The sequence below is a fragment of the Phalacrocorax carbo genome, chromosome 1, assembly GCF_963921805.1.
Source record: "Phalacrocorax carbo chromosome 1, bPhaCar2.1, whole genome shotgun sequence".
In the NCBI taxonomy this organism is placed as follows: Eukaryota; Metazoa; Chordata; class Aves; order Suliformes; family Phalacrocoracidae; genus Phalacrocorax; species Phalacrocorax carbo.
This window is the reverse complement of record NC_087513.1, coordinates 200,550,397-200,574,142: the sequence shown is the minus strand read 5'-3', so window position 1 is coordinate 200,574,142 and position 23,746 is coordinate 200,550,397. Positions and strand designations below refer to the sequence as shown.

The 23,746-nt window shown below is 37.7% G+C and overlaps 1 protein-coding gene across 2 annotated transcripts in view; it reads right to left on the bottom strand.

Moving 5' to 3' along the window:
• CWF19L2 (CWF19 like cell cycle control factor 2) overlaps positions 1–23,746 on the bottom strand; it is a 93,558-nt gene that overhangs the window by 51,189 nt on the left and 18,623 nt on the right. For both annotated transcript variants that reach the window (XM_064441267.1, XM_064441268.1), the window contains 7 exons: positions 22,969–23,076; positions 19,647–19,766; positions 18,041–18,134; positions 16,811–16,926; positions 14,441–15,162; positions 9,186–9,282; positions 6,187–6,276 (listed from right to left, as the gene is read on the bottom strand). In XM_064441267.1, the coding sequence (XP_064297337.1) occupies positions 6,187–6,276; positions 9,186–9,282; positions 14,441–15,162; positions 16,811–16,926; positions 18,041–18,134; positions 19,647–19,766; positions 22,969–23,076 (1,347 nt within the window). The remainder of the gene's footprint in view (positions 1–6,186; positions 6,277–9,185; positions 9,283–14,440; positions 15,163–16,810; positions 16,927–18,040; positions 18,135–19,646; positions 19,767–22,968; positions 23,077–23,746) is intronic.

Below are 23,746 nucleotides of genomic sequence, written 5' to 3'. Positions count from 1 at the left end.
TTCAATTTTGTATTGATTTTGTATTTTAAACACAATTCATTATTATTAAGAACTGTCTCTAGCAATCGCTCAGCAGAGACTACCTCTTGTCTCCTGCATACTGATTAAACCCTAAGGAACAGGCTTAGTGTTGAGAAGGCTTTTTCTTTTAGGCTATACTACGTTTGGAATTGAAAACAGTTTTAAAAGATGCATACACTTATACTTCATCTACCACGACATGAGTTTAGATTTACCTAGTTTTGTATCATGTCAATATGTTTCCTGATTGAAAAACACAAGCAGAATTAAGTCAGTCTGTAACAACACAAAAGCAAACTGGTTTTCATTTAGCAGATTTGACTCTAATTCTTATGCAGGGACCATATTGATGGAAGTACGATAGAAGATGAGAAAAAAAAATCAAAAAGAATCAAAATCCAAAGCACACAAATAATGCACACCACAAATTATTTAGAATCACCATAAAGAACACTTTCTACGTGCGGATTAAAACATAAAAGCAGCTATACTGGAACAAACCAAAGCCCAACTGCCTTCTCCAGCAGTAGCCAAAAGTGAATGCCATATGAAGAGTACAAAAAGAAAGATGCCTCCAAGCATTTGCAACTCAGCAATTCAGAGCCAAACATCATTCTGACAATCCTCAAGGGATTTACTTTTCATGAACTTGTACAGTCTCTCCTTGAATCTGCTTAAGCTTCCAATATCCACAACATCCTGGAGCAACCATTCTGTGAAGAACTGGCTTTTCTCCATTTGTTTTCAATCTGCTTCTTGCTCGTTTAACCTTTTACTTCCCATTTTTCGTACCACTGCAAATGATCTGCCTCAAAGGAACGTTGATGTTTCAGATATTGTTCTACCCAAGCTGAGACATCCACACAGTGTGCAACAGACACACCGCACAGGCAGATTCTTTATAGTGATTTCAAGGACGCTACATTCAAACAAGTCAATGTCTCTCTCACTGAAGCTTAGCACACAAAAACAGTTGAGACATCTACACATTTTGCACTTTTAGGCACAGACTTTCCATTCACAATACACACACTGTCTCTACCCCATGAGAGCTATCTAATCCCATGTGGCAAAATGCAGGCTTGTTCAGTGTCTAGGGTGCTTAAACTGTTATTCTGATCTAATTTCATGTTTCAGACTAGAAAAATTAGGATCAGAATGCTTAATGTTACTAAATCAGAAAATATTCTGTGATGCACTTATAGATATCAAGTATTGACATATTTAGAAGTGCAAAGAGAAGAAATATTAATAAATCTACCTTTTATCTCCAATTATCTTCCTGTCCTGTTTCACAAAGCCTTGTTACTGAGGAGCTTTCCCAACTTATGGCAGCCCGATGCACGATGGTGTCCTCTCACAGTCCTGCTTACTGTTGAGCAGAAAACTTCTATCTTCTTAACTGCATATTCAGGCATTAAGCCTGATAATAGCAATGCTTCTTAGCTCTCCCACCGACAACTAACTAGGAAAATATTTACGATAGCACACCAGTTCAGAGGCTATTAAAACACACATCATCTTATTTAGGTTTCATATGTATGTGAATATATATATTTGTATTTATATAGATATTTTATTTTTAACAAATTACCTATAGGAAAGAAATAGGAAAAAGTGCAATTAAGAAATTAAATATTTAAGATAAAGTGGAAATGATGAGGAGAGAAAAAAATAATGTGGAAATAATTAAACAACTTCAGTGAAACAGTATCCCCAAACAACATTCCCTAGTATCTTTCATGAAGTACCAAAAAAGCAAGGTAAAAGCTACTCATATGCCTTCAAGAGGAATATACATAAAAACTAACTTCTCCAACCACACAAACTTTACTGAAAAATTCATATCTCAATTCAGGCAAAAGAGTTCCATTTATAAACCTACTCATAAGCCACAAACAATTTAGGAACAACTCAACTAATAAATTTTCATCTTTTCTGCACTTTGGACACATGGAAGGCTAGCAGTTGAAAACAAATCAAATGTCCAGACAGGAAAAATGAGGGCTGGTAGTGCATAAAAGAAACGCTTCATTACCATTGAAAAAAGGTTTAAGACAAAGTTACTGGGTTTTCTTTTTTCAGTACCAAGAGAATCCAAACATGTTTTAGCCTGCACTGAATTTCAATCTGGGATACCTTCATAGACAGAAAACCTGTAACATTATTATTTGTGGGTGTTCATTTTACTTAATAGAAATATCACACTAACTACCAAGAACAAAGAAGGAAAAAGAAAAGAAAAAGAAAACAACAACAATCCTGCTCCTCAAGGTAAATTTTTGCTGTAGAATTACCCAAGCGGGCTTACTGAGGATGCAGCTATGGACTTCTCTTCTGCTTCAATATCTTTTACAATTTTCTTGCTATTCCAGGTTCAGAAAGATGTATACATTCATGCTTTTTGGCTTCTTCCAGCTGGAAAGCTCTACTTGCAACATCTAAATGCATCACAAACAGCAGGTCTTTAAATTACAGGTGACTTTGGCCAAAAGGAAAACTAGTAACAAAAGGGTCTTACAAGGATCTGTACGCTTGGTGAAATTTATCAGCTGATAAATGTAAGGTTTTTAAATATCAAACATCAGTATTTGAAAACTGTACTTCAAAACCACAATACTGGGGTTGCTTGGGGTATAATTCTCATCCAAATCAAATGAACTCTAAAAGCTAGGTTTCCTCTATTCTCATTTACAAACAAATAAAACCAGGATTTAAGGTACCACTTCACAGTCCCTTCAGTCTGTAGTTTCTTGATCACTTTAAGGCAGAATAAACCAGCACTGTTGACAAAAGCATTGATCCTGTCCTCTGTACAAACCCCAGCCGCCCATGCACACCCCCTTATACGAGCACGAGTTTTCATTCGGTCACACAGTGAACTGAATTGGGAAATTGATCCATGTTCAATTAATCCAGAAGAAAAAAAAAAAAATCCTTCCTAGTGAGATGCATTCAGAATTGCCTTCACTACTTCCTGATTTATCTCCCCAGTTCTCCCAACAGAAATGAAAATAAGGCAAAGCCACATGTCAGGACCTTTCAGCATGGTACTGGCCATGCCGCTCCAAGGAACCAGAGACAGACCTGCCTGAAACAAAATGCTTCATGTTTGTTATTGGTAGCAGAGGCAAAGCTATCAAACTTTGGGATCAATGGGACATCCATTTGGAAAACCATGTCTGTGGAAACTGCTTCAGGTATCTTACTTGGAATACAGCTGGCTGAACTGATTGAGGCTGTCACTTTGGTGGTCAATGTTACAGGAAGACTGATTCATACAGTATCAAATACACCTTCACAAATCAGAGGTGGTTTCTGAACATCTGAATTGTTTAGACACACAATGCCATACAATTGGCCCTTGATACACAGGAGTACCCAACACATTCTGCCTGTGTCCCAGTAGTCCAAAATCAGTCTGAAGCTTTAAAACCTGTAGGACTACCCTGGCAACTATCATATGGACAGGACTTAGGACAGAGCAACTGTCAGCTTTGCTAGACTGCTCACACGCAAAAGCCATGTTAATACAGGCTAGCAGTAGCCATGAAAGAGGCACAGGCAAGGCATATTCATAAAGACAAGACAGCAAGCCTTTAAAATGTACAGAAAGACCTTCACCCTCTGGAAAGCAAGCTGTGGCAGTAATTAAAACCCAAGTGACTTCAAGTAAACTTCAAAGTTTTCATTGTGGTTTGGGGATTCTGCCAACTTACTGCAAGCCTAAGAAGCTGAGCAACTTTACAGCAAGTTGTTAAGAGGTCAATACTGTTCTGGCATGATGCAGTTTAAGAACTAACCCTTTTCAGAATTACAGACATCAGCTGTGCTGTATCTGTAAGGTACTATTTGCACTGGCAAACCATGTAAAGTCCAAAACAGCAGGACTGCCAACAGTCCTGGTTCCCACAAACTAAAGATTGTTTCTGTAAAACAGATGGACTCCAACATTAAAATAAACATTCTGAGATGAACAGACCTAAAACCCAAGTTCCTACATCTGGAATTATGTAAGAAGCTGATACTGAACTTCAGAGAAAGCCAACATGGAACTCTCAAGGGTAGACATTTTGCTGCCAGGATACTTCAGAGAGGAAAGAGCTGTGGTTTTAAATCCCTTCAATCTTCCAAATAAGCTTATATCAATCACAATGGTCAATGGGGGCTTAGTCAAGCTCCCACATGAGAAGAAGAAAAGGAGGGGGCAGACTAAATGTATTCACAACTTCTTCCACCATTTTTAAAGGGAATGCAGGACAAGGAGCAGACATGCCCTATAAGTCACCAGACCCAGCTTGAGTTAATATGTACACGAGTGCAAAACTGAATATGGAAAGGCACACAAAAGATAAAAGAAAAATCACAACTATCTTATAGCATGTTCATGAATAGAAGTGACCAGAAATCCCTTTGAGGCTTAGGACAACAAAACGGTATTTCCAATCTAGCCATGTCTATAATATACCTTTCTTTTTTGGTAATGCTCCTCCTGGACTACTCATGCATTTTTAAGGTGCCAGTCCAGAGACCAATCAGAATCCACGTCAGGCAAGAAGGATGCAGACTATTCTTTGTCAGTTCATCTTTCTGAATTGCTAAACTCTTGCACAGCTCAATTTGGTGATTCTACATGCAGGGAGGAATCTCCCTGTTGCAAAGAAGCTTATTGCTTGGTAAAAGCACAAGCTGTGAGACCATTTGCCCTCAGGATGATAGAAGAGAGGCCTCATGCTAAATATATCTTCACTTGGGTTTGTTGTTTTGTTTGGGTTTTTTTAATTATTTTTTCCTTTCTGAAAATTCAAATAGTATTTATATTTGGTATTTTTGCAACAACTCACAGAATCCCAGGTTGGAAGGGACCTCAGGGATCATCTAGTCCAACCTTTCTGGGAAGAGCACAATCTAGACAAGACAGCCCAGCACCCTGTCCAGACGACTCTTGAAGGTGTCCAACGTGGTCAAGTCAACCACTTCTCTGGGGAGATCATTCCAGTGGTTGACTGTCCTCACTGTGAAAAATTTCCCTCTGGTGTCCTATCGGAATCTGTTACTACATGCTGTTAGTTTTAAAAATCCTTTCATTAAAAATTAAGATCAAAAAAATCAGACTATGGTTAAGACCAAAATTGTTATTCATGAGGACCACCCAAAACATGCCCTCTGCTTTCCAATTTTAAAACCTCAATGGATTTTTTCCTGTTTAATTACAAAACTCTAATCTGCTTTATTCATTTTTTTGTAGATACGTGAAGAACTTGCCTAACAATTACACTGCAACAAAGCAGAGTCTACCTACACAGAGCTGTTGTAATCTTAAATTCTTGTGAATTCAAGGACTGAGACTTTATACTTTAAAACTACTGTCACAATGTAGTCAGCAAGAGGCCACACATTAACTACTAGTTCAATCTGTCTTCTAAAGACTGGAGAAATACTAGTTAATGTATGAGGTCTGAGATGAAGCCCTTTAAAAAAACAAAAATGAGTGGCTTTTCAAACTCAGCTGACTTGCAGGTGAATTTCCACCATGGAATTGGGGTCAAACTGGACAAAGAACATCAGGTTTTGCCTAAAAGTCACCTCTCTTTCACAGGACAGAGCTCATAAATGAAGATATTGACCCTGGTTCCTTGTAGCTATATCAAAAGTGGTTTGGAAAATGATTACTACACAATTCTTGAATACCACCCTTTTAAAAAGAACAACATTTGAAGTGTCAGCTTTTTCAGCGACATCAGAGTTATGTAATAGTCAGCACCAAATCCTGGCAAGCTAAGCAAGATGCAGATCACCTGCTTTGGTGCCTATGTTAGTCACTGAATTGCTTAAAAGGCAAGACAGCCTAGGCTCCAGATCACAAGGTCTAGGCTTCCTTGGCAAACAGTCAACAACATGACACACACCAGTTTTATTTTTAATTGAAAATATGTATCATTGCTAAGAAAATATTACCAGTAAAAAAATCCTATGTAGGTTGCTAAAGTACAATGGAGAGAGTTTTGTTTACCACCAGAAAGTACAATTTAATTTGAACAGTAACTCATCTGAAGTCACACTTTGTAATTTTCCTAAGTACATTTCACATCCTCTACAATTCAGCTGCTACCTGAATGCTACCATTGTGCTAGGACAAAGAAAAGAAGACTATTTTCCCGTTACCTCTCTCCCGGACTTTGCAGGAATCTGCCCTTGAGTCTCCCTCAATTTGCGTGCGTTGTCAAGTTCTACTTGAAGTTTTGAAGCTAACTCCTTCAAAGAAAGTGGTAGTACTCCATTAGTTTAACCATTTTAAACTTTGAGAGACCTTTGTATCAGAATTAACTACTCATTTCATTTCTTCATGTTTTTATATACTTTTTAAAACCCTAATGACACAAAGACTAAAGAGAACATGTCAATATAGTTCACACAATTCTTTAATGGAGATCAGATTTTTTAATTTTTTAAAATTTTAAGTATAGAAACATATATTGTCATACAAACATCAGAAAAAATATGCTTTAACATTATTCAATTCTGCTAATAAATTATTTGTGTAGCTAAGCATAGATGTATTTCATGTATAGGCAGCTAAATAAGGAAGCCTGAACACATCAAGTGTATAACCTTTCCAGGTTATGGTAGGTATCCTTTTATTTATTTTTATATATGCACACACATGTGCACAGTGGGTCTAAGCAAATCTCTCTCATACATTTTTGCTATGCAGTTTCACATCTCTCTATACCACATGTCCAACTTTGACACTTAAGACCTTACTTTGGTATTAAAATGGACAAGAAGTGGAAAATGAGGACTCCTTACAGTCTTGTGTAAATTGGTTTTGTTGCTCCTGCTTTCTCATCCATCTCTTTATTAAATAAATAGAAGCATTTTAGAATATCTTGGTTTACAAAGAATTGCCAGGTGACTACCTATCAACCTATAAGACAGACAGTCATTTATACTCTGACCACTTTGCCAGTTTAATTGACTGTACTCCAACAATCATGCCTATACTTGTTGCCCCAAAATTAAGTCACGTGATCAACGCCAAGCAGCAAGTCAGTAACAAAAATAGATCAAGAATTCATTTGTTCCACATGGCTAACCTTGAGCTCCAGGCACCAGGACATGCTGTTAGATAACCATCTGTTCTGGTGTGTTTGCACAAGCTGCATTTTCAATCTGATCAGAGAAAAACTCCAAGAAAAAATATTTAAAGAGCAACAAGGCAAAGATAAGTTACTTTATTATTTATATTGTAGTTGGGATTTTTTTAAACTAGGCTAATTCAGAGTGCATATGTAGAAAAAAATATAGAGAGAGTTAAGAGTAAAATTGTAATGTTGACTTCTGCTACATGATTTTGGTCAAAACATAACAAAATGGTAGGATAATAAAAGAATCACTCTCCCCACAGAACACCTGTATATTTTTATTCAAGTTACTCTTATTTGGTTACTGTCAGGATGAAAAGAAAAAAACCACACCTGCACCCAAACTTTCATTTGGACAATGCTCCTGAAGCTGAGCAGTAGGAAAAAAAAAAAAAGTTTTAAAATTTTTGCTGCTCTCCATGCAAGTCTTTGGAAAACTTTCCCCTCCCCAGTACTTTACAGCAACTAGTGTACTGATAGCTTGAATCATTTTGCCCTGTAGGGAAATGTCTTAAAATAATATCTTAAGTGACTAACACCAGTCCCTCTCGAACCTATCATATAATTACATTCATAAGCATATTTTTTCTTCACTAGTGTATTTTTTGTATACTAACTAGGAAATCTACAGATTAAAACATGGAGGCATCTATTTAAATCATTAGCTCGTTATATCTTAGTAGAAAATACACTACTTGAAGCTACTTTTAATTCACTTTTGAGGTTGATTAAGATTTCAAATAGACAGAATTTCTAGAAAAGGTGTATTCGTTCAATTTTTGTAAAGCTACATACACACATCTGTATCTGAAATCTGTGGAAAAAGAATCCATAACATCAAATCAATTGGAAAGAAAATGTTTATTAAATGGACACCTTCTCCTAACTTAAATTTTGTGATAGAGGCTTTGACACAGATAAACACCATGTCCTAATCCAGAAATAAATTTGTATGCCAAACATCCTAAAACTTCCCACAAATCAAAGAATCAATGGCTTCTCAGGAAATATTAATTTGGTGCTTGAAGCCATAACATGTCTTATTTATTCCTTCTTAGTGATGCAGATTTTGGTGCAAATATTCTGTCACATGAGGCAAGGTAAACCGGTGCACTAAAAATTAATCTTTAAAAAAAAATATGAAGGCCCATAGTGATAGGACTCACTTCTAAAAAAAAAGGTTTTTATTATATCCTTAAAAAAAATTTTAGCACTACTTCCTCAAGAGCAGCTATTCAGAGCAAGCACTTGTAAAACACAGCTTAAAAACTAACAGACTATGACCTTGTTATAACTAAAACTTCCAGGCAGTAATACTGAATGCAATTAACTCATTATAGCCATACTTAATATAATTTAAAAAAAAAAATATACACACACTTCCGGAGTTTAGAGTGTTCCAAAAGACTGAAATTTTTGATCCTTCAAAGTTGCTGTCTGAAACAAGCTTCCTAAACCAATGTTAAATATGCAGCTGTTTCTCTCAGCTCCATGGGCCCAGTCCCACAGAACGCCCGCCCTGAATGAGACTTGACCACAAAGCATTACATAGTTGTTCTCATTGCAGAGCTGGATGCAGTGGCCTATGCGGTCCCTTTCAGTTTTTTACTTCCATATCATAATTAGTAAGTATGTTTACACAGCAGAGCTATAGACCACAAGTAGATGCTTGTGACAAAGTTGATGAAATAACAAAAGCTCCAGACACTGTCTATCTTGTAACACAGACTGGGAGCTCTGTAGTTTTCACCTGCTCCCTGCTTAATAAAAAGACATCAAATCCTATAAAAAAAGGCAGAGAACAAGTGGGGTTGGATATGCTGCCTAGCCTACAAAACCTGGGGATCTGAATCCTCTATTCTAGTGTATGAACCACTGCATTTAAAGCAGAAATTACAAATCCTACCTGATCAAATTTTGCAGGATTTTATTGCTGAAATAATTTTTTTTAAGAACTAAGTAACTGTGAGCTTTAAAGAAAAATTGCAGTAAACCATGACAATTTTTCAAAGACATTACCATGTCTCCCATGAGTTCTGCTTTCACAATCCTCGCTCCCAGTCTGTTCATTTCCTCTTCACTAAGGACCCGAGGCGGCTCACCTTTTGACGTATGTCTGTAAAACACCAGCAGCACTAAATCCATAGAAAAATAACATTGTATTCACCTGTGCAATTAAGTATTATATGCCTACTGTACTGGTACATATGCTCCTGTCAAAGTAATTGATAACAACATATTATCCAAATACATTTGCAGTCAGAAGTTGCCAAGGACTTTGAAACCAAAAACCTTGAATAAAACTTCTATGAAGTATGTTTTCTTTTACTTTTGAGATCAATTAAAATGAAAAGCACTATCTATAAACACTTTCTCAGCATGAAGAAACAGTCAAGAGCCAGTGGCGGGTATAAGCAAAAAGCAAGGAAAAGAGGAGCAGAAAGAGTAATTTAAACCCACTCTGTAACTGTCCTTTCTGGCTTTGGTTATGCTTTTACTTCTCAGCTCCAGCAAAATCACCCATTTCCCAGTTGCTCTCCTGTAGGCCAAGGGGACTTCCATTTCTTGAAATCTACTTATATGCCCACACTTACCTGCTCACAGTATAATCTTTGCTTGTAAAGACGTTATGGCTGATATGGTAGAGTTTCCATGGAAAACTAATTAGTACTGTTTTTAAAATATAAAGTCTCCCTAGAAAAGCCACAGCTAAATAGTATTGTATCTTAATTTTAATATTAAAAGGTCACTGTATGAGTTCTTATGATAATAAATAAGGTCTCTAAGAATTATTGCAAAGAGGCATCAAACAAGCTTGGGTCTTTTTCTCCAACTTTAAGAAAGACTAAAACCAACTAACTCTGAAAGTAAAATATCTAACACAAAAGAGACATAAGAATACAGTTATGATATTGGTCCCTGCTATTAAAAGGGAGAGAGAAAGAGAGAGAGAGAGAATTCACTCACCACTCAATATGGTTAAACCCTGTAGGATTTGAAGAACAGGAGAACTTTGAAGATGGTGCCATCTTTAACTGCCAGATCTCCCCAGACCTGAGGCAATTACCAAAGTTATTTTTATCTGTTTGAAGATGCCCAATCCAAAATGCAAAAACTCAGCAGAAACCTTTACATTAACTTCATCTGAAACAGAACCTTCAGAGATGAAGTTCTCACTTCTTAACCTATATTTTTAAAAATAAGGCAGGCTATTTCAGTAAAAGGAGCAAGAGATGTTTATTACTTCATACATGCTTTTTCTAAGTGGCATTAGCACTTGAATCATTGAACTTTTTGAGACTAGAGACATTGTTGTCTTTTGCTTTTTCTTTTGTCTCATATTAAACTCTAAAGCAGTCACATTATTAACTGTGATTTTCAGCAAAGACTAGCTGGATGGACTTTTCCTCTGGGGAGATCCCTTGGACATCCAATCAGCACTTCCAATTAACCTGTGTCATAACTGCCCAAAGCACTTTGATTCATAGGCTGAAGAAACTCTCCCTGTGTTTTAGAAGGGATAAAACTTAAAAGGTGCATTGTCAGTGTGAGAGATGAGGAACTGAACCAGCAACACCTATTAATCCAAGCCTTCATATCAATGAAGATTTACTTTTTGTGACTGACTAAACATCACTGAAGGAGTACATGTATTACAAAACTTGAAACTCCAGGAAGAAGTAGCAGCATATAAATTATTCCCAAAAGATAACGACCCCACATATCCAAACCTGAAATGTTCCAAGAGCCAGAATTTTCTACAAAATTCTACAAAAAAAGATGATTCCCACTGAAGGAACCAGCAAAACAGGTCATACAGTATCTCAACCACACAGCAGCTTAGGAGTTAAGAGTCAGCTTAAAAGAACTTGGAAATAAATGAGTCAATTATTAGAGACTATATGGTTTTCCAGGCCTAAGTAATCTCCACTTTACTAATAAATCAGCTCAGTAATTGTATTGGCTAAGAAACAGAATTAAAATATCAAAGAAGATGGACAATTAGGTTTAACAGTACAAAAAAGAAAACACATGCAAAAGAAAATATCAGCTAAATAGTTTCTAAGCTTAGTTCTCTTCTGTAAGGAAAAGAAAATAATTATCTTTTCTATCATAATAATTGAATAAGCAAATCACTTCCATACACAACCTAGTTTCCCAAAATTTGCAGCTCTGTCCAGACACAATTAGCATGGCACTTACTACATGTGGTAACCAAAAGCTAAAAGGTACGGTTTTTGTACTTGCAATTAAAAAAAAAGTGATTCACCATTATTTAACAAAAAAAAAAAAAGTAAAAAAAAAACACTGTAAAGGAGTAGTTGCTTCTTTTAAGATAACAATAATGAGGCAATAGTATCACTAACTCCTACTCAATAATTACATGCTCTATTAGATCTGGCTGGGATGGAGCTTATGTTCTTCATAGCAGCCCATACAGTGCTGTGCTTTTGACTTAACTGGTGACAGTGTTGGTAACACACCAGTGTTTTGACTGCTGCTGAACAATGCTTACACAGCCTCAAGGCTTTCTCTGTTTCTTACTCTGCACACCCAGTGAGTAGGCTGGGGTGGGCAAGAGCCTGGGAGGGGACACAGCCAGGGCAGCCGACCCAGGCTGGCCAAAGAGAGCTATTCCATGCCACATAACACCATGCTCAGCAATAAAAGCTGGGGAGCGCAGTCTTTCTAAAGTAGCTGCTGCTCAGAGACTGGTTAGGCATCAGTCTGCCCATGGGAGGGGGTGACTGACTGACTGCCTTTGCACCACCTGTTCTTGTCTCTTTCCTTTGTTTGTTAAACTGTCTTTATTCAGTACAAGAGATTCTCCTCCCTTTTGCCCTTGTGATTCCCTCTGCAGGAGGGGGAATGAGTGAGCAGCTGGAAACATGCTTAGTTGCATTATGGGGTCAACCCACCACACAGGCAAAGCAACACCTAACTCCCCCCAGCTCCCCCAAATAAAAAAATTGATAAATAAATCAAATAAGAACACAGTGCAGGGTCTTCACATGGCGTCCCTTCACTCAGTCTCTGAGTTCTGGATGATCACCAAAACTCTCTTATTGTTAGTAGTTCATTACAGTTAAATAAAGTCTACTGGGTGTCAGAATTTCTATTTGCCATTAGCTGTACGACACAGTTGTCAGATGCTGCTTTCTCCTTCTGGAAGTCATGGAGGAAACAAAACCGAGAATGAAGGTAGACTTACTAAAGGATTATATGTCATTTACACAGATTATTTGCTGCTAATCAGGGAAGTATTTGTTGTGTTTTTTTTTTTTTAAAATGTGCATGATATTTAGGATAAAGGCTAAGACTAGCCACGCATAATCATGCCTTTTTACATATGCAGAAAAGCAGCTTCTTAACCGGTTGAATTTGTTCCAGACATATAGTTCTGAGCGTATATTTTCATTTTCATGGAGTCATCTGTGCGTGAACTGCAATGCAGGTGCACTCTCCCAGCTCACCACAGCATCCCTCCTTACATGGATACCTGCATTTCCTTATGGAAACCAATGCACTACCCAAGATGGGCAGAAATCGACTGTGGATTGTGCAGACCTTGTACCTGAACAAAGTCATGAACAAACCAGGACTGAAAAGCTGAGGAAGTCTTACAGGCTCCAGCTCAGACACACAGTGAATCATTCTAATCAAAGTTTACAAAGTGCATTTAAGTGGTAAAACCCAACCATCTCAGAGCAATAACTACTTGGACAATACCTAAAAAAACAAAGAGGATCACTAAATTCGAATGTCTAATAATGTCTCGTACATCACAGGTTTAATGCTACAAGATCTTTTTTTCAGACTAACTAAAACAACTATAAAGATATATTTCTCATTTTGCAGCAAAATAACACCTAGGCAAATACCAAAATAAACAATAAAACAAGACATGATAAACAGTTATGAGTAAGACTTCCCATAGCGCATACAAGCCATTCATGCCAGAATCGAGAACTACTCCTGCCATAATGTATATTCAAACTCTTTTTAAAATAAATAAATAAATTGAGTGAACATCAGGCAAACAATCTATCTTCCTGCTATCAAAGAAATGTAAATTTATTGGCTCCTATCAAAGTAGGAAATATAGCAAGTAAAGTCTGGAAAAAATATCCAACCTATACAATATAAAGAATTGTGTAGATTAAGCTGCCTGTTTCTGGTTAGTCATGCAGTACTCATTTAACGTACAATTTTTCTTTGCAAATACACAGTGAGGTCTCTGCAAGTACAACATGTCAAACAGTTATAAATAAAATAAATACTTTTAAAATATTACCTTGTTATTAGAATCCAACAATTAAATATTAAATGTATAGCCCCACTCTTAGAAGTTTTATAAGCTTATGTCAGTTATTTGCAGAAAAAGAGATTACACACTTGATCATATTTCATCAAATACTGTTTTCAACTAAATCATATCATGCTTCTTACATACTCCAACCAAGAATATTTATTTGTCCACCTTTCCCCAGCAATTAAATAACACCTTCCTGACTCTAAAATACTTTTGCCTACCTATTATCAGGAAGATCCGAAAGAAAGCATTTACAGTAATAACCACACTACTCATATCACTGGAAGCAGCAGCAAGGTGGTAATACTGGAGAACAGGGGGTCTCAAGTAGAGCAAAAGCTCAGTTATCTACAACTTACTTTTCTGACCACCTCTCCCTTACTACTCTCCATTGTCTTTCACTAAATCAAGTCACATAAACTGAAATTCCTAACATGTATTAGTTTTTCCTTCCCACTCCTATTCATCCTTCCCCTTTTCCACAGAAAATGCACTCTCCTAATCAATACCTTCTACTATTTTTCATATGCTACTACTATAGCATATGAGTTCATCTCACAGGTGGCAAACCTATCCCTGCTGCGTTAATTATTTCAGTTTTCAGTCAGCATTTTCTAACATTTCAAGTCCGTCTTTTGTAAGTTCACAACAGTTAAGATATTGTTTTGCCTTTTTTTTCTTTGCCTAAGAGGCCAATTTTACTGCAGTGAGAACTAACATTAGAAAGAAGCAGACAATGATCTATCATTGGCAATTCTCAAATATGCCAAGGAGACGGGACAAATAGGGGGTGTTCATTACTTCTACAGTGGTCCATTTTAGCTGCCCCTAGCTGAGGCTAGCCTTCTCCTAAAGAGATATGATCAGATCTAATACTGTCACAGCGAAGACCAAGTTTCTGCTAAAATTTGCCATGAAAAGTACAGCAAACAAAAGACAAATAAAGATATTTGTAAAATACCTAGAACAGGATGTTTCACTGTCACATAAAGTTGTTTGTTTCTTCTCAGGGATATCGCTGGGGTACTCCTGTCGCGACTTCTCTTTTTCATCACTTGGAGTTCTTTCCCAAATATTGTCATCAATTTTTTCCCTAGTACCTGATGCTTTTTGATCAGACATCAGTTTCTCACTGTTACCTTCCGTGTGTGTTTTGGTGTGCAGCGCAGTATCCTCACTAGGTTTCTGGAAACGGCTGCTCAAAGAGGTATGAACTGGCAGTTTGGAAGAGGACGGCTGTGACTTGTAGTCTCTAGGTGCACTGTAAGATGATAAATCATCTTCAGAGGGTTTCAGAAACTTGTGTTTGATGTTGCTTAGAGATGAACTATTTTCCAGGCTTTGTTTTTCATCAGAGTGTTTTTCTGCTTTTGAGCTGTAGCCTCTCAATACTGAGTCCGTGCTACTGTGTCCACGTTCTTGGTATTCTCTCGACATACCTCTTGTGTAACCTTTGTCTTCTTGCACCCATCCTTTACCATACTTCTCCCTAGTATAGCCCCCCGACATGTTCCTGTTTCTATCATCTTCATTTCGTGTATTCTTTTTCACAGGATGTTCTTTCTTCTCTTTCTCACTTTCTGGATAGTCAGTTTTCTTCCATCTTCCACTTCTATAATCGTTTTCCTTTCTGGATGCAATTTTTTCAGCATCTTCTAATCGTGACTGAAATGCCTCCATTGACTATAAGAAAGAATAAAAAAAAGTCATACTGTTTTTAAGATCGTGGGGTATTGTGAAACTCCTTAAAATGTATTAGAAGAAAGGCACCATTCTGTGAAAATGAGTCACTGTGCAAAGGGCAAGGCATGAGCCATGGAGTGGAAAGGAAGACCAGTATGAGAAAGGGAACGTACAGCCTCGTGTCTAAGATGCTCTGTTGGGAAGACTATCAGATCGTTTCTCTTGGCCTATTTCTAACTTTTATCCTGTAGTTCTAACATACGGTGCTAAAGCACTCCTGGGACCAGAGCCTCAGAACTGTCTCCTCCTAGCAACCTGGAGATTAGGGGCTTGAGCTAGGAAGAAAGTCTTCCTCTTTCTTACTCATGAACTTTGCATTTTTGCTCACCAGATGCTCAGCTTCTGTAGAGCCTATGAATGTTCCCACTAAACCACTTTACAGTCTAGTTAAACTCTTAAAAACACAGGAGAGTGGTTTCAAAATATTTAGCTTGAAACAGACTTTGAACCACTGTCACCAGCCTTCTGGACAAATACTCTGTCCATTAGGCAATTATGCAAAATGTGGGCTGTTCGTCTTCCCTCTTCTGAGCTGAATTAAACGCCACCAATTACTTCCCTCCTCTCCCTCCCCGCCCAAAAAAACATTACATACTGAAGCAAATCAGGCAGGGACCTCTTTCAATCACTATCCTGTATTTCAGCAGCCAGAGTGGCTCATGCTGTTTGAACCCTAGTGTCTTGAGAAAGATTCTTAAAAATAATATTCTTTGCAATCATTGGCACTGAAACATTTCTACCAGCACTGACCATGTTGGTTTCGTCACTCAGGAGTGACTACAGTTCAGTTCAAAGACAACAGCATGAAGTCATACTGTTTTATCCAACATTTCCACAACCAAACCAGCCTAACCAAAAAACCCACAGAAAACTCAAATGTAACGCTATGGCCAAGATTTAACACCCCACACCTTTGACCAATGCTTTTAAAGACAATAATTCATATAATACATAAGAAGGACAGGCTTTAAAGAGTTATAGAATCATAGAATTGTTTCGATAGGAAAAGACCTTTGAGATCATCGAGTCCAACTGCTAACCTAGCACTGCCGAGTCCACCACTAGATCATGTCCCTAAGTATCTATGGCAGACTGTTTTATTAAAAATAAATTTTGAAGACTTTTAAACCCTTCAGAAGCAAGCAGCTTTCTCAACAGATCTCGACTAAGCAGGTCACAAGTAGCCAGAAGATTCATACTTGGTAAAATTTGACATAGCTCTCAAAATTATCTTGGCATTATTATTATCCACTACATGCAGGAGAACAAAATGCATTTTCTAGTATACATCATAATTTTGGAAGCACTCAGGTACTTTCTAGCTGGGATCATCTGAACCTCCTGATGTAGAAGATACGTATTTTAAATTTGCTATAGAATCCCGTATATTAAAAATATTTAACAAAAAAGATATAAAAGGCTGGGTAGCTTTAAACTCTTCATCACTTGAGAGAAACTTCAGAGACTCTTTTTTCCTGCTCCTTTCCTTATGTCTTACACTACACACTAAATATTTGTGCCTTTATGTGAAAGTAACCTTTTCCAAGCATCTATTAGTATTAAAAAAAAATTAATTTGAGATCCTTACCCCATATCTCTCAGCTACAATTTCCTCAAAATTTCGTTTCTCTCTCTCAGCCTGCTCCTTCATCCTTTGGTATGATTTTCGTAACCAACTTAATCCAGCATCTTCTACCGCTGTAACTAAAGTAGAAAACAATGAGAGGTTGTAGTTATTCCTGTTTAACCTTACACTGTATGTGACATTAAACCTTCACCTAAACTTAATGTAAAAATTGAAGGGGTGCAAAAGAAAAATAGAAAGAATACAATAATACAATTACATGCTGTTGTAACTTAATGATGGATATACATCAGTAATACCACTGATTTTTATCATAGAAAACAACAAGCAGTTTCCAAAACAGAAGTGGCATATGAGAAGTTGTGGGGGTTTTTTATGAAATTAAAGAACCTTTTTATTGCTTCCACTTTCTGTGTCAATTCTTTGGCATACCCCTTACATACAAACAAGTGCATTGCCCTTCTCAAAAAAAAAAAAAAAAAAATCAATGAGTAACCGCTGATTTCCATTTGAGAAGTTAGCAGAGGTCTTAACGTTCAGGGGACATACTCGCTGACGCCTGTCACCTCTTACAGACTGTGGCTCCTAAAACTGGGCACGAGGCTAATGGTTTGCAGGACAGACTGTCCACAGGGAAAGGCTCCCAAAGAGAAAAGCCAAGGACCCTACTTTTAATTCCATGTTAACAGAATACAAGGACCCTTCTTATCACATGATAAATGCTTCGTGACATTAAGAAAAACGTTTTTCTAACTGTTCTTGCTGGAAATATGCAGGATAACCCTAGGGTAAGGAAAGAAGTGAAAAGGTTACAGAAATAATATTTGTCACAAGCTGCATCTGTAATGTACTTCATTTTAGTGTGACTCAGACTTCTGTGGTTGAATATTTTAAAACTATAATTTGTGTAATGGAATGAAAGGAACCAAATGAGATGACAACAATTTATCTTGTCTTGGTTAAATCGTGCTTTCCTTTAATTAGTTCAAAATGGAGAATTTCTGTAAAGATACTGAAGGTCAAACCACTCAAGATTAAAAACCAGTGAAGAGAAATTATGCAGAAAAATACTATATGAACCCAATAATCACTACTGAATTTTCATCCAAATTTTACTTTATTACATGTTATTCATAATCCCTTTACATCAACATTAGTAGTAACTTGTTACCAAGACAGAGCCCAGAGACTGGAGACAGAAATTTAAGATTATTACTAAAAGTTGCTGTCTACCTTTCTTAACTGAAGCTGCTTCATCCTGCTCTGGTGGTAAACCTGTACCGCCGTCTTTCCAATAGGGATTGAGTTCTCTCTCAGACAGCATGGCCTAAAACAGAAATAATTTTAATGTGTGCATAGCATATCGTTTGTATTTTCTAAAATATTTTATTAATTTTGTGAGACTTGTGTGGGAATAGAACAGCTTATTCATAACTTGTGCTATCTAAAGCCAGGTAGAAATAAACATAACTCTCCATTCTGAGTCAAACCTCTCAAACATGTGCTTAGTTGGCACCCTTATTACACAGAAGCAGTTTTACTGTTTGACTACATTACCAGTGTAGCAGTAATACGCACTTGTGTCTGAAGCACTGCTGTTATGGGGGATCTTAGTTTTACCTCAAGTTACTGTTTTTCACCTTCAAACTAGATCACTTTTTGTGATTCTGTCAGCTGACTTCTCTGGAAACAGGCAAGGAAGTTGACTGGAGAAAAGAGCTGATCAGGCATTCCAGCACTGACAAAATTTTGAATTCGTCTGTGTTACATCATCAACTCATCACCAGCACTGGCACGCTCTATGCATCTGTTGTACACTTTGCTTTGGGTATCAAAGAAAGGACAGACATTCTGGTGTAGAAAACACAAAAGTATAAACCTGAATGGAGAGCAAGTGGTTCAGTGGGAGGGTCTATAAAAATCATATTCTTCTAGGATCAAAAATACATATAAATTGTCATTAACCATATAATACATGCTGGCATTCTGGTGATTTAAGATCTCCACATTCAATGGTCCTTCAACAGTTCAGAGAAAATGTTCAGCAAAAAAATATGTGGCAACAAAAAGATTAATCCCTTCTCAAAAGACAATAACCAAAGCACTGCATAGGAAGAACAGTGCTCCAGGTCAGGCTGGTTCTTAGCCAGAACACAACTAACTGGAAAACCTAACAGCAACAAATGGCCTACTGTAAGATGTGAGGACAAGTAAGTATCAGATAATGATCAGCAACTATGTTTTCAGATCAGACTGAGATGCATTTAAGGAGCTGAATGAACAAATGAAGCAGCCAGCAACTGCATGTAAACACAACTAATTTAACAGCAGCAACCCCTTCCCCAGCCAGATGGTGATCCACCCATGTGTTACACAGAACTTCAGCACGAAAGGCACAGCAACTACTTTGAATTCTTTCTTAAGCCTCAGCACCCTGCACTTTAACACAGTAACTTAGGCAAGCTTTTATCACACAGAACAATGGTGCTCCTTTCACACACACCATGGGGAAGAAGGCCAGACCCACAGTCTCACAGTCTGCCATTGCTATTAAGTAAGAAGCACTTTATTACAGATACTTGGTACTAACAAAACCGGCTTTCTCCTTACCTAGAAGATAGTTCAAAGGCTTTTCTCCACAAGATAAGCCTTCTGTATGAACTCTTCCCATCCCAAATGGAAAAATAATTGATCAATTTAATTAAAATCACTATCACACAACAAATCAGGCATGAGTTTAAAAACTATAGATTTGCATATTTGAACTAATTCACTGGTTCATTTATCACACAAAATTTAGTAAGATGCAGAAGAAAGTCAATATATTAATTCCTCCTACCTGCTCAAGTTCTTGAGCCTTCTGTCGTTCCAATATTTTTTCTTTGTGTCTTTCACCTCTGATAGCTGCTACTGATGTGGTTTTCAATGACATGAAGTCTAAATTCATCCATTCTTCTCTCTTTAAAGTAAACACAAAGAATTAGTGTTCATACTTCCAACAAAACCATGGCTTAGGTACAAATCAAACCAGTGCAACTGCTGACAAATGTTACTTACAATAAACAGTATAGGTTTTACAAACACATATTAAATACTTTAATGAAAAGCAAATATGATATTAAAAAATTGAAAGATTGGGGTCTTAATATTAATTTATACAAATAAATTTCATAAATGTCTTTCTGTAATTTAAAGTACATGTTCACAATGGATTTAAGACACTAGTAAATATGAGAACCATATAGACTGCTTATTATTTGCTTATACGAATACCGTACATCTAGACTAATTCCTTTTCATCTTGCTAATTCTGACTTCATGACCTCCTACATCTCTCCTGGCGTATACAAAATCTGCAATCAGTAACGGAGCATAGTTCATACCTCAGATATCTAGGCACTAACTGCACCCTCAAATTAAACAGTTATACATCAAAATTCTGTGAACTGTACGCACAGTAACAGGTAGAAAACTGCATTTACGAAACCTAAACCAGACCAAGCACATTTGAAAAGTTAAGACTAAACTCTAAAGAAAGGATGAGGGGATTGAGTGCACCCTCAGTAAATTTGCAGATGACACCAAGCTGGGTGGGAGTGTCAGTCTGCTGGAGGGCAGGAAGGCCCTACAGAGGGACCTGGACAGGCTGAGGCCAACAGTATGAGATTCAACAAGGCCAAGTGCCGGGTCCTGCACTGGGGTCACAACAACCCCATGCAACGCTACAGGCTTGGGGAGGAGTGGCTGGAGAGCTGCCTGGAGGAAAAGGACCTGGGGGTGTTGGTTCACAGCCGGCTGAACATGAGCCAGCAGTGTGCCCAGGTGGCCAAGAAGGCCAACAGCATCCTGGCTTCTATCAGGAATAGTGTGGCCAGCAGGAGCAGGGAGGTGATCGTGCCCCTGTACTCGGCACTGCTGAGGCCGCACCTCGAGTACTGTGTTCAGTTTTGGGCCCCTCACTACAAGGAGGACTTTGAGGTGCTGGAGCATGTCCAGAGGAGGGCAACGAAGTTGGTGAAGGGTCTAGAGAACAAGTCTTATGAGGAGCAGCTGAGGGAGCTGGGGTTGTTTAGCCTGGAGAAGAGGAGGCTGAGGGGAGACCTTATCGCTCTCTACAACTACCTGAAAGGAGGTTGTAGCAAGGCGGGGGTCAGTCTCTTCTCCCTAGTAACAAGCGATAGGACGAGAGAAAACAGCCTCAAGCTGCACCAGGGGAAGTTTAGGTTGGGCATTAGGAAAAACTTCTTCACCGAAAGAGTGGTCAGGCATTGGAACAGGCTGCCCAGGGAGATGGTTGAGTCTCCATCCCTGGAGGTATTTAAAAGAAGGGTAGACGTGGTGCTTGAGGATATGGTTTAGTGGTAGACTTGGCAGTGATAGGTTAACAGTTGGACTCAATGATCTTATGGGTCTTTTCCAACCTTAACGATTCTATGAAAAGCAGCAGATAATTAGATATACCTACTACCTTTATACACACAACACCTGAAGCCTCAAAAGAAAGCAGTAACATACACATTATAAACAACTACTCTACAAAAACAAGTATTTGGGACACTTGTGTGGATAGTATAGCAACCAAAATGAAAAGATTACACCTATTTTGAAAAATGTCCTTGCAGAAGAGTCTTCATATCTTCAGTAGGTTTCAAGTCTGAGTTGTCAATCTGAATAGATGCTATATGTCGCACTTTCTCCATTATTTAAAAGCTGTATTAGACAACACACCAGAGTTTCACAGATGAAACACTACACTTCTCAGATCACCTCTATAGATTATTTTTCAGTTCCTTTCTATCTTCAAGTGATTCAATAATATCTATGCCCACATTAGCAAGCAACACGGATCAACAGAAGTGGATGTGCATGGGACCTCTGGAGGTCATCCGGTCCAACCCCACTACTCATAGGGGCCACCTAGAGCCAGTTGCCCAGGACCATGTCCAGACAGCTGTAAATATAACAAGGGATAAGATTCCACAACCTCTCTGGATCATCTGTGCCAGTGCCTCATCACCCTCACAGTAAAACACTGTTTCCTGATGTTCAGACAGGAACTCCTGTGTTTCAGTCTGTGCCCATTACCTCTGGTCCTGTCACTGGGCACCACTGAAAAGAGCCTGGCGCCTGTCATTTGGGGATTTTCTTTGTTTCTGGGGGTCCTGGTTGGTTTTTTTAAGTAAGCATCCTGGACTAATCCAAGACTGGTCCCATGGAGCACCTTAGGCACTCTTGAGAACATATTTTCTAATTTAGTTTAATCAACTAGGAATGGTTTTAAGAACTCCAAGACCTCGAATTTTGGATCACATTATGAAAAGTAGGGATGACCAGCAAATACCTTTCAAAAGCACACTCTTCATCCAAAAATAGACAAGCCCAGGGCAAACATTATACAATAAATGCTTGGAAAAAAAACAGGTTTTGCAGTATAAATTATCATGACATATGTAAGGATTTATATTTCATTACTTTTCAAAGAAAATAGATACAATTCAGAGATCCTTTTTATTTCTCTTAACAAGATGCACAAATTCAGAATGAGAAACAACGACTTTTTTCAGGAGTGGAATTAGACACTAAATTAAAAATCATCATTTCACACAACTGAGGATGATATGTCACTACATCTATGTTACTAAAATCACAGCAGTTCATTTCAGAATTACTCCATTTTCCAGAATAAACACTGCTTACTGGGCACAGAATTTACCTAGGAAGATCAAAAGAAGCATTGATTCCATAAATATTGTGGCTGAGAAGTACTATACCTCTCTTCTTTGTATCCGTTTAAGCACCCCAGAAGCATTCAACTGTAGAACAGCCACCAAAATTATGCAGAAAAAAATGAACACGTCTAGTCAAGACCTTTGAGTTGACCTCTTCAAGAAAATCAAGTTAAGCTGCTAGAGCCTCAAAACATGATGAAAGGAATTGGTGCTAGGCAAGTTTAAGTATAGTGCCTTGCTAAATACTAAGCAACTCTTAGGTAGAGAAGTCTTCCAATGAATAAAATGTAACATTTACCTAGCTAAACAAAGATATCTGTCTGTAAAATAGGTTTTGTTCAACACATTGCAAAAGACCTGTCAAGAAACCTAAGCACGTTTCACATTTGGTCATGCTGAATTTATTTCTGGAGTAGTTATCAAACTGCTCACCTGCAGGGAGGGTTCTTTCACAGCATCTGATTGCTTGTTGACCTTCCAAGCCTTTTCTGTGTTATCTGGCTGTGACACATTTGACTCAACCCATTCAACTGAAGAATCCTAAAAATAGAGTTTAATGTAAGGAATAATAATAACACCTTAACATACTATTATATGTTGATGAAGTGCAATACTTACCAAGTATACTGATAGTCAAAATTTATGCTCATCGCTAAGCACTACTAATGTAATACTGTTTATTATTTAAAAATACTGATAATAGAAATAGAATATTGATAATCCCACAGAAGATTGTTCCTTCAAGATCAAAACATTCCACCATACTTCACGAGCACATCACAGCATGTAACACTAGTTCATACTGGCAGTTTATTAGCATAACACTGCTAAAGTTAAAACTGTCAGAATACAAACAAACCCAACACAGTCGTTTTTATAGAATTACAAAGACAAATGAAAATATCTAAATTCACTACTAATACATTTTACATTAAAAAAGTAAAATCAGTAACACAGTACAATATAAAGCACTGTACATGCTATCTCCTCCTATTTTCATATCCAACTTCCTACACTTGCACTTGCAAACAGCGTACTGAGATTTTACACTAGAAGCAAGTAGGACTCCATTGCTATTTACATGAACCTGCCACGGGAATAACAGAATTTGGATTGAAGGAATCAGCCAGAACTGTGCTGTATCCTGGGACTCACTGATGTGATCTGAGGGGTTTTGATGACTCCCATGGGAAATGTGGGACATCTGTGG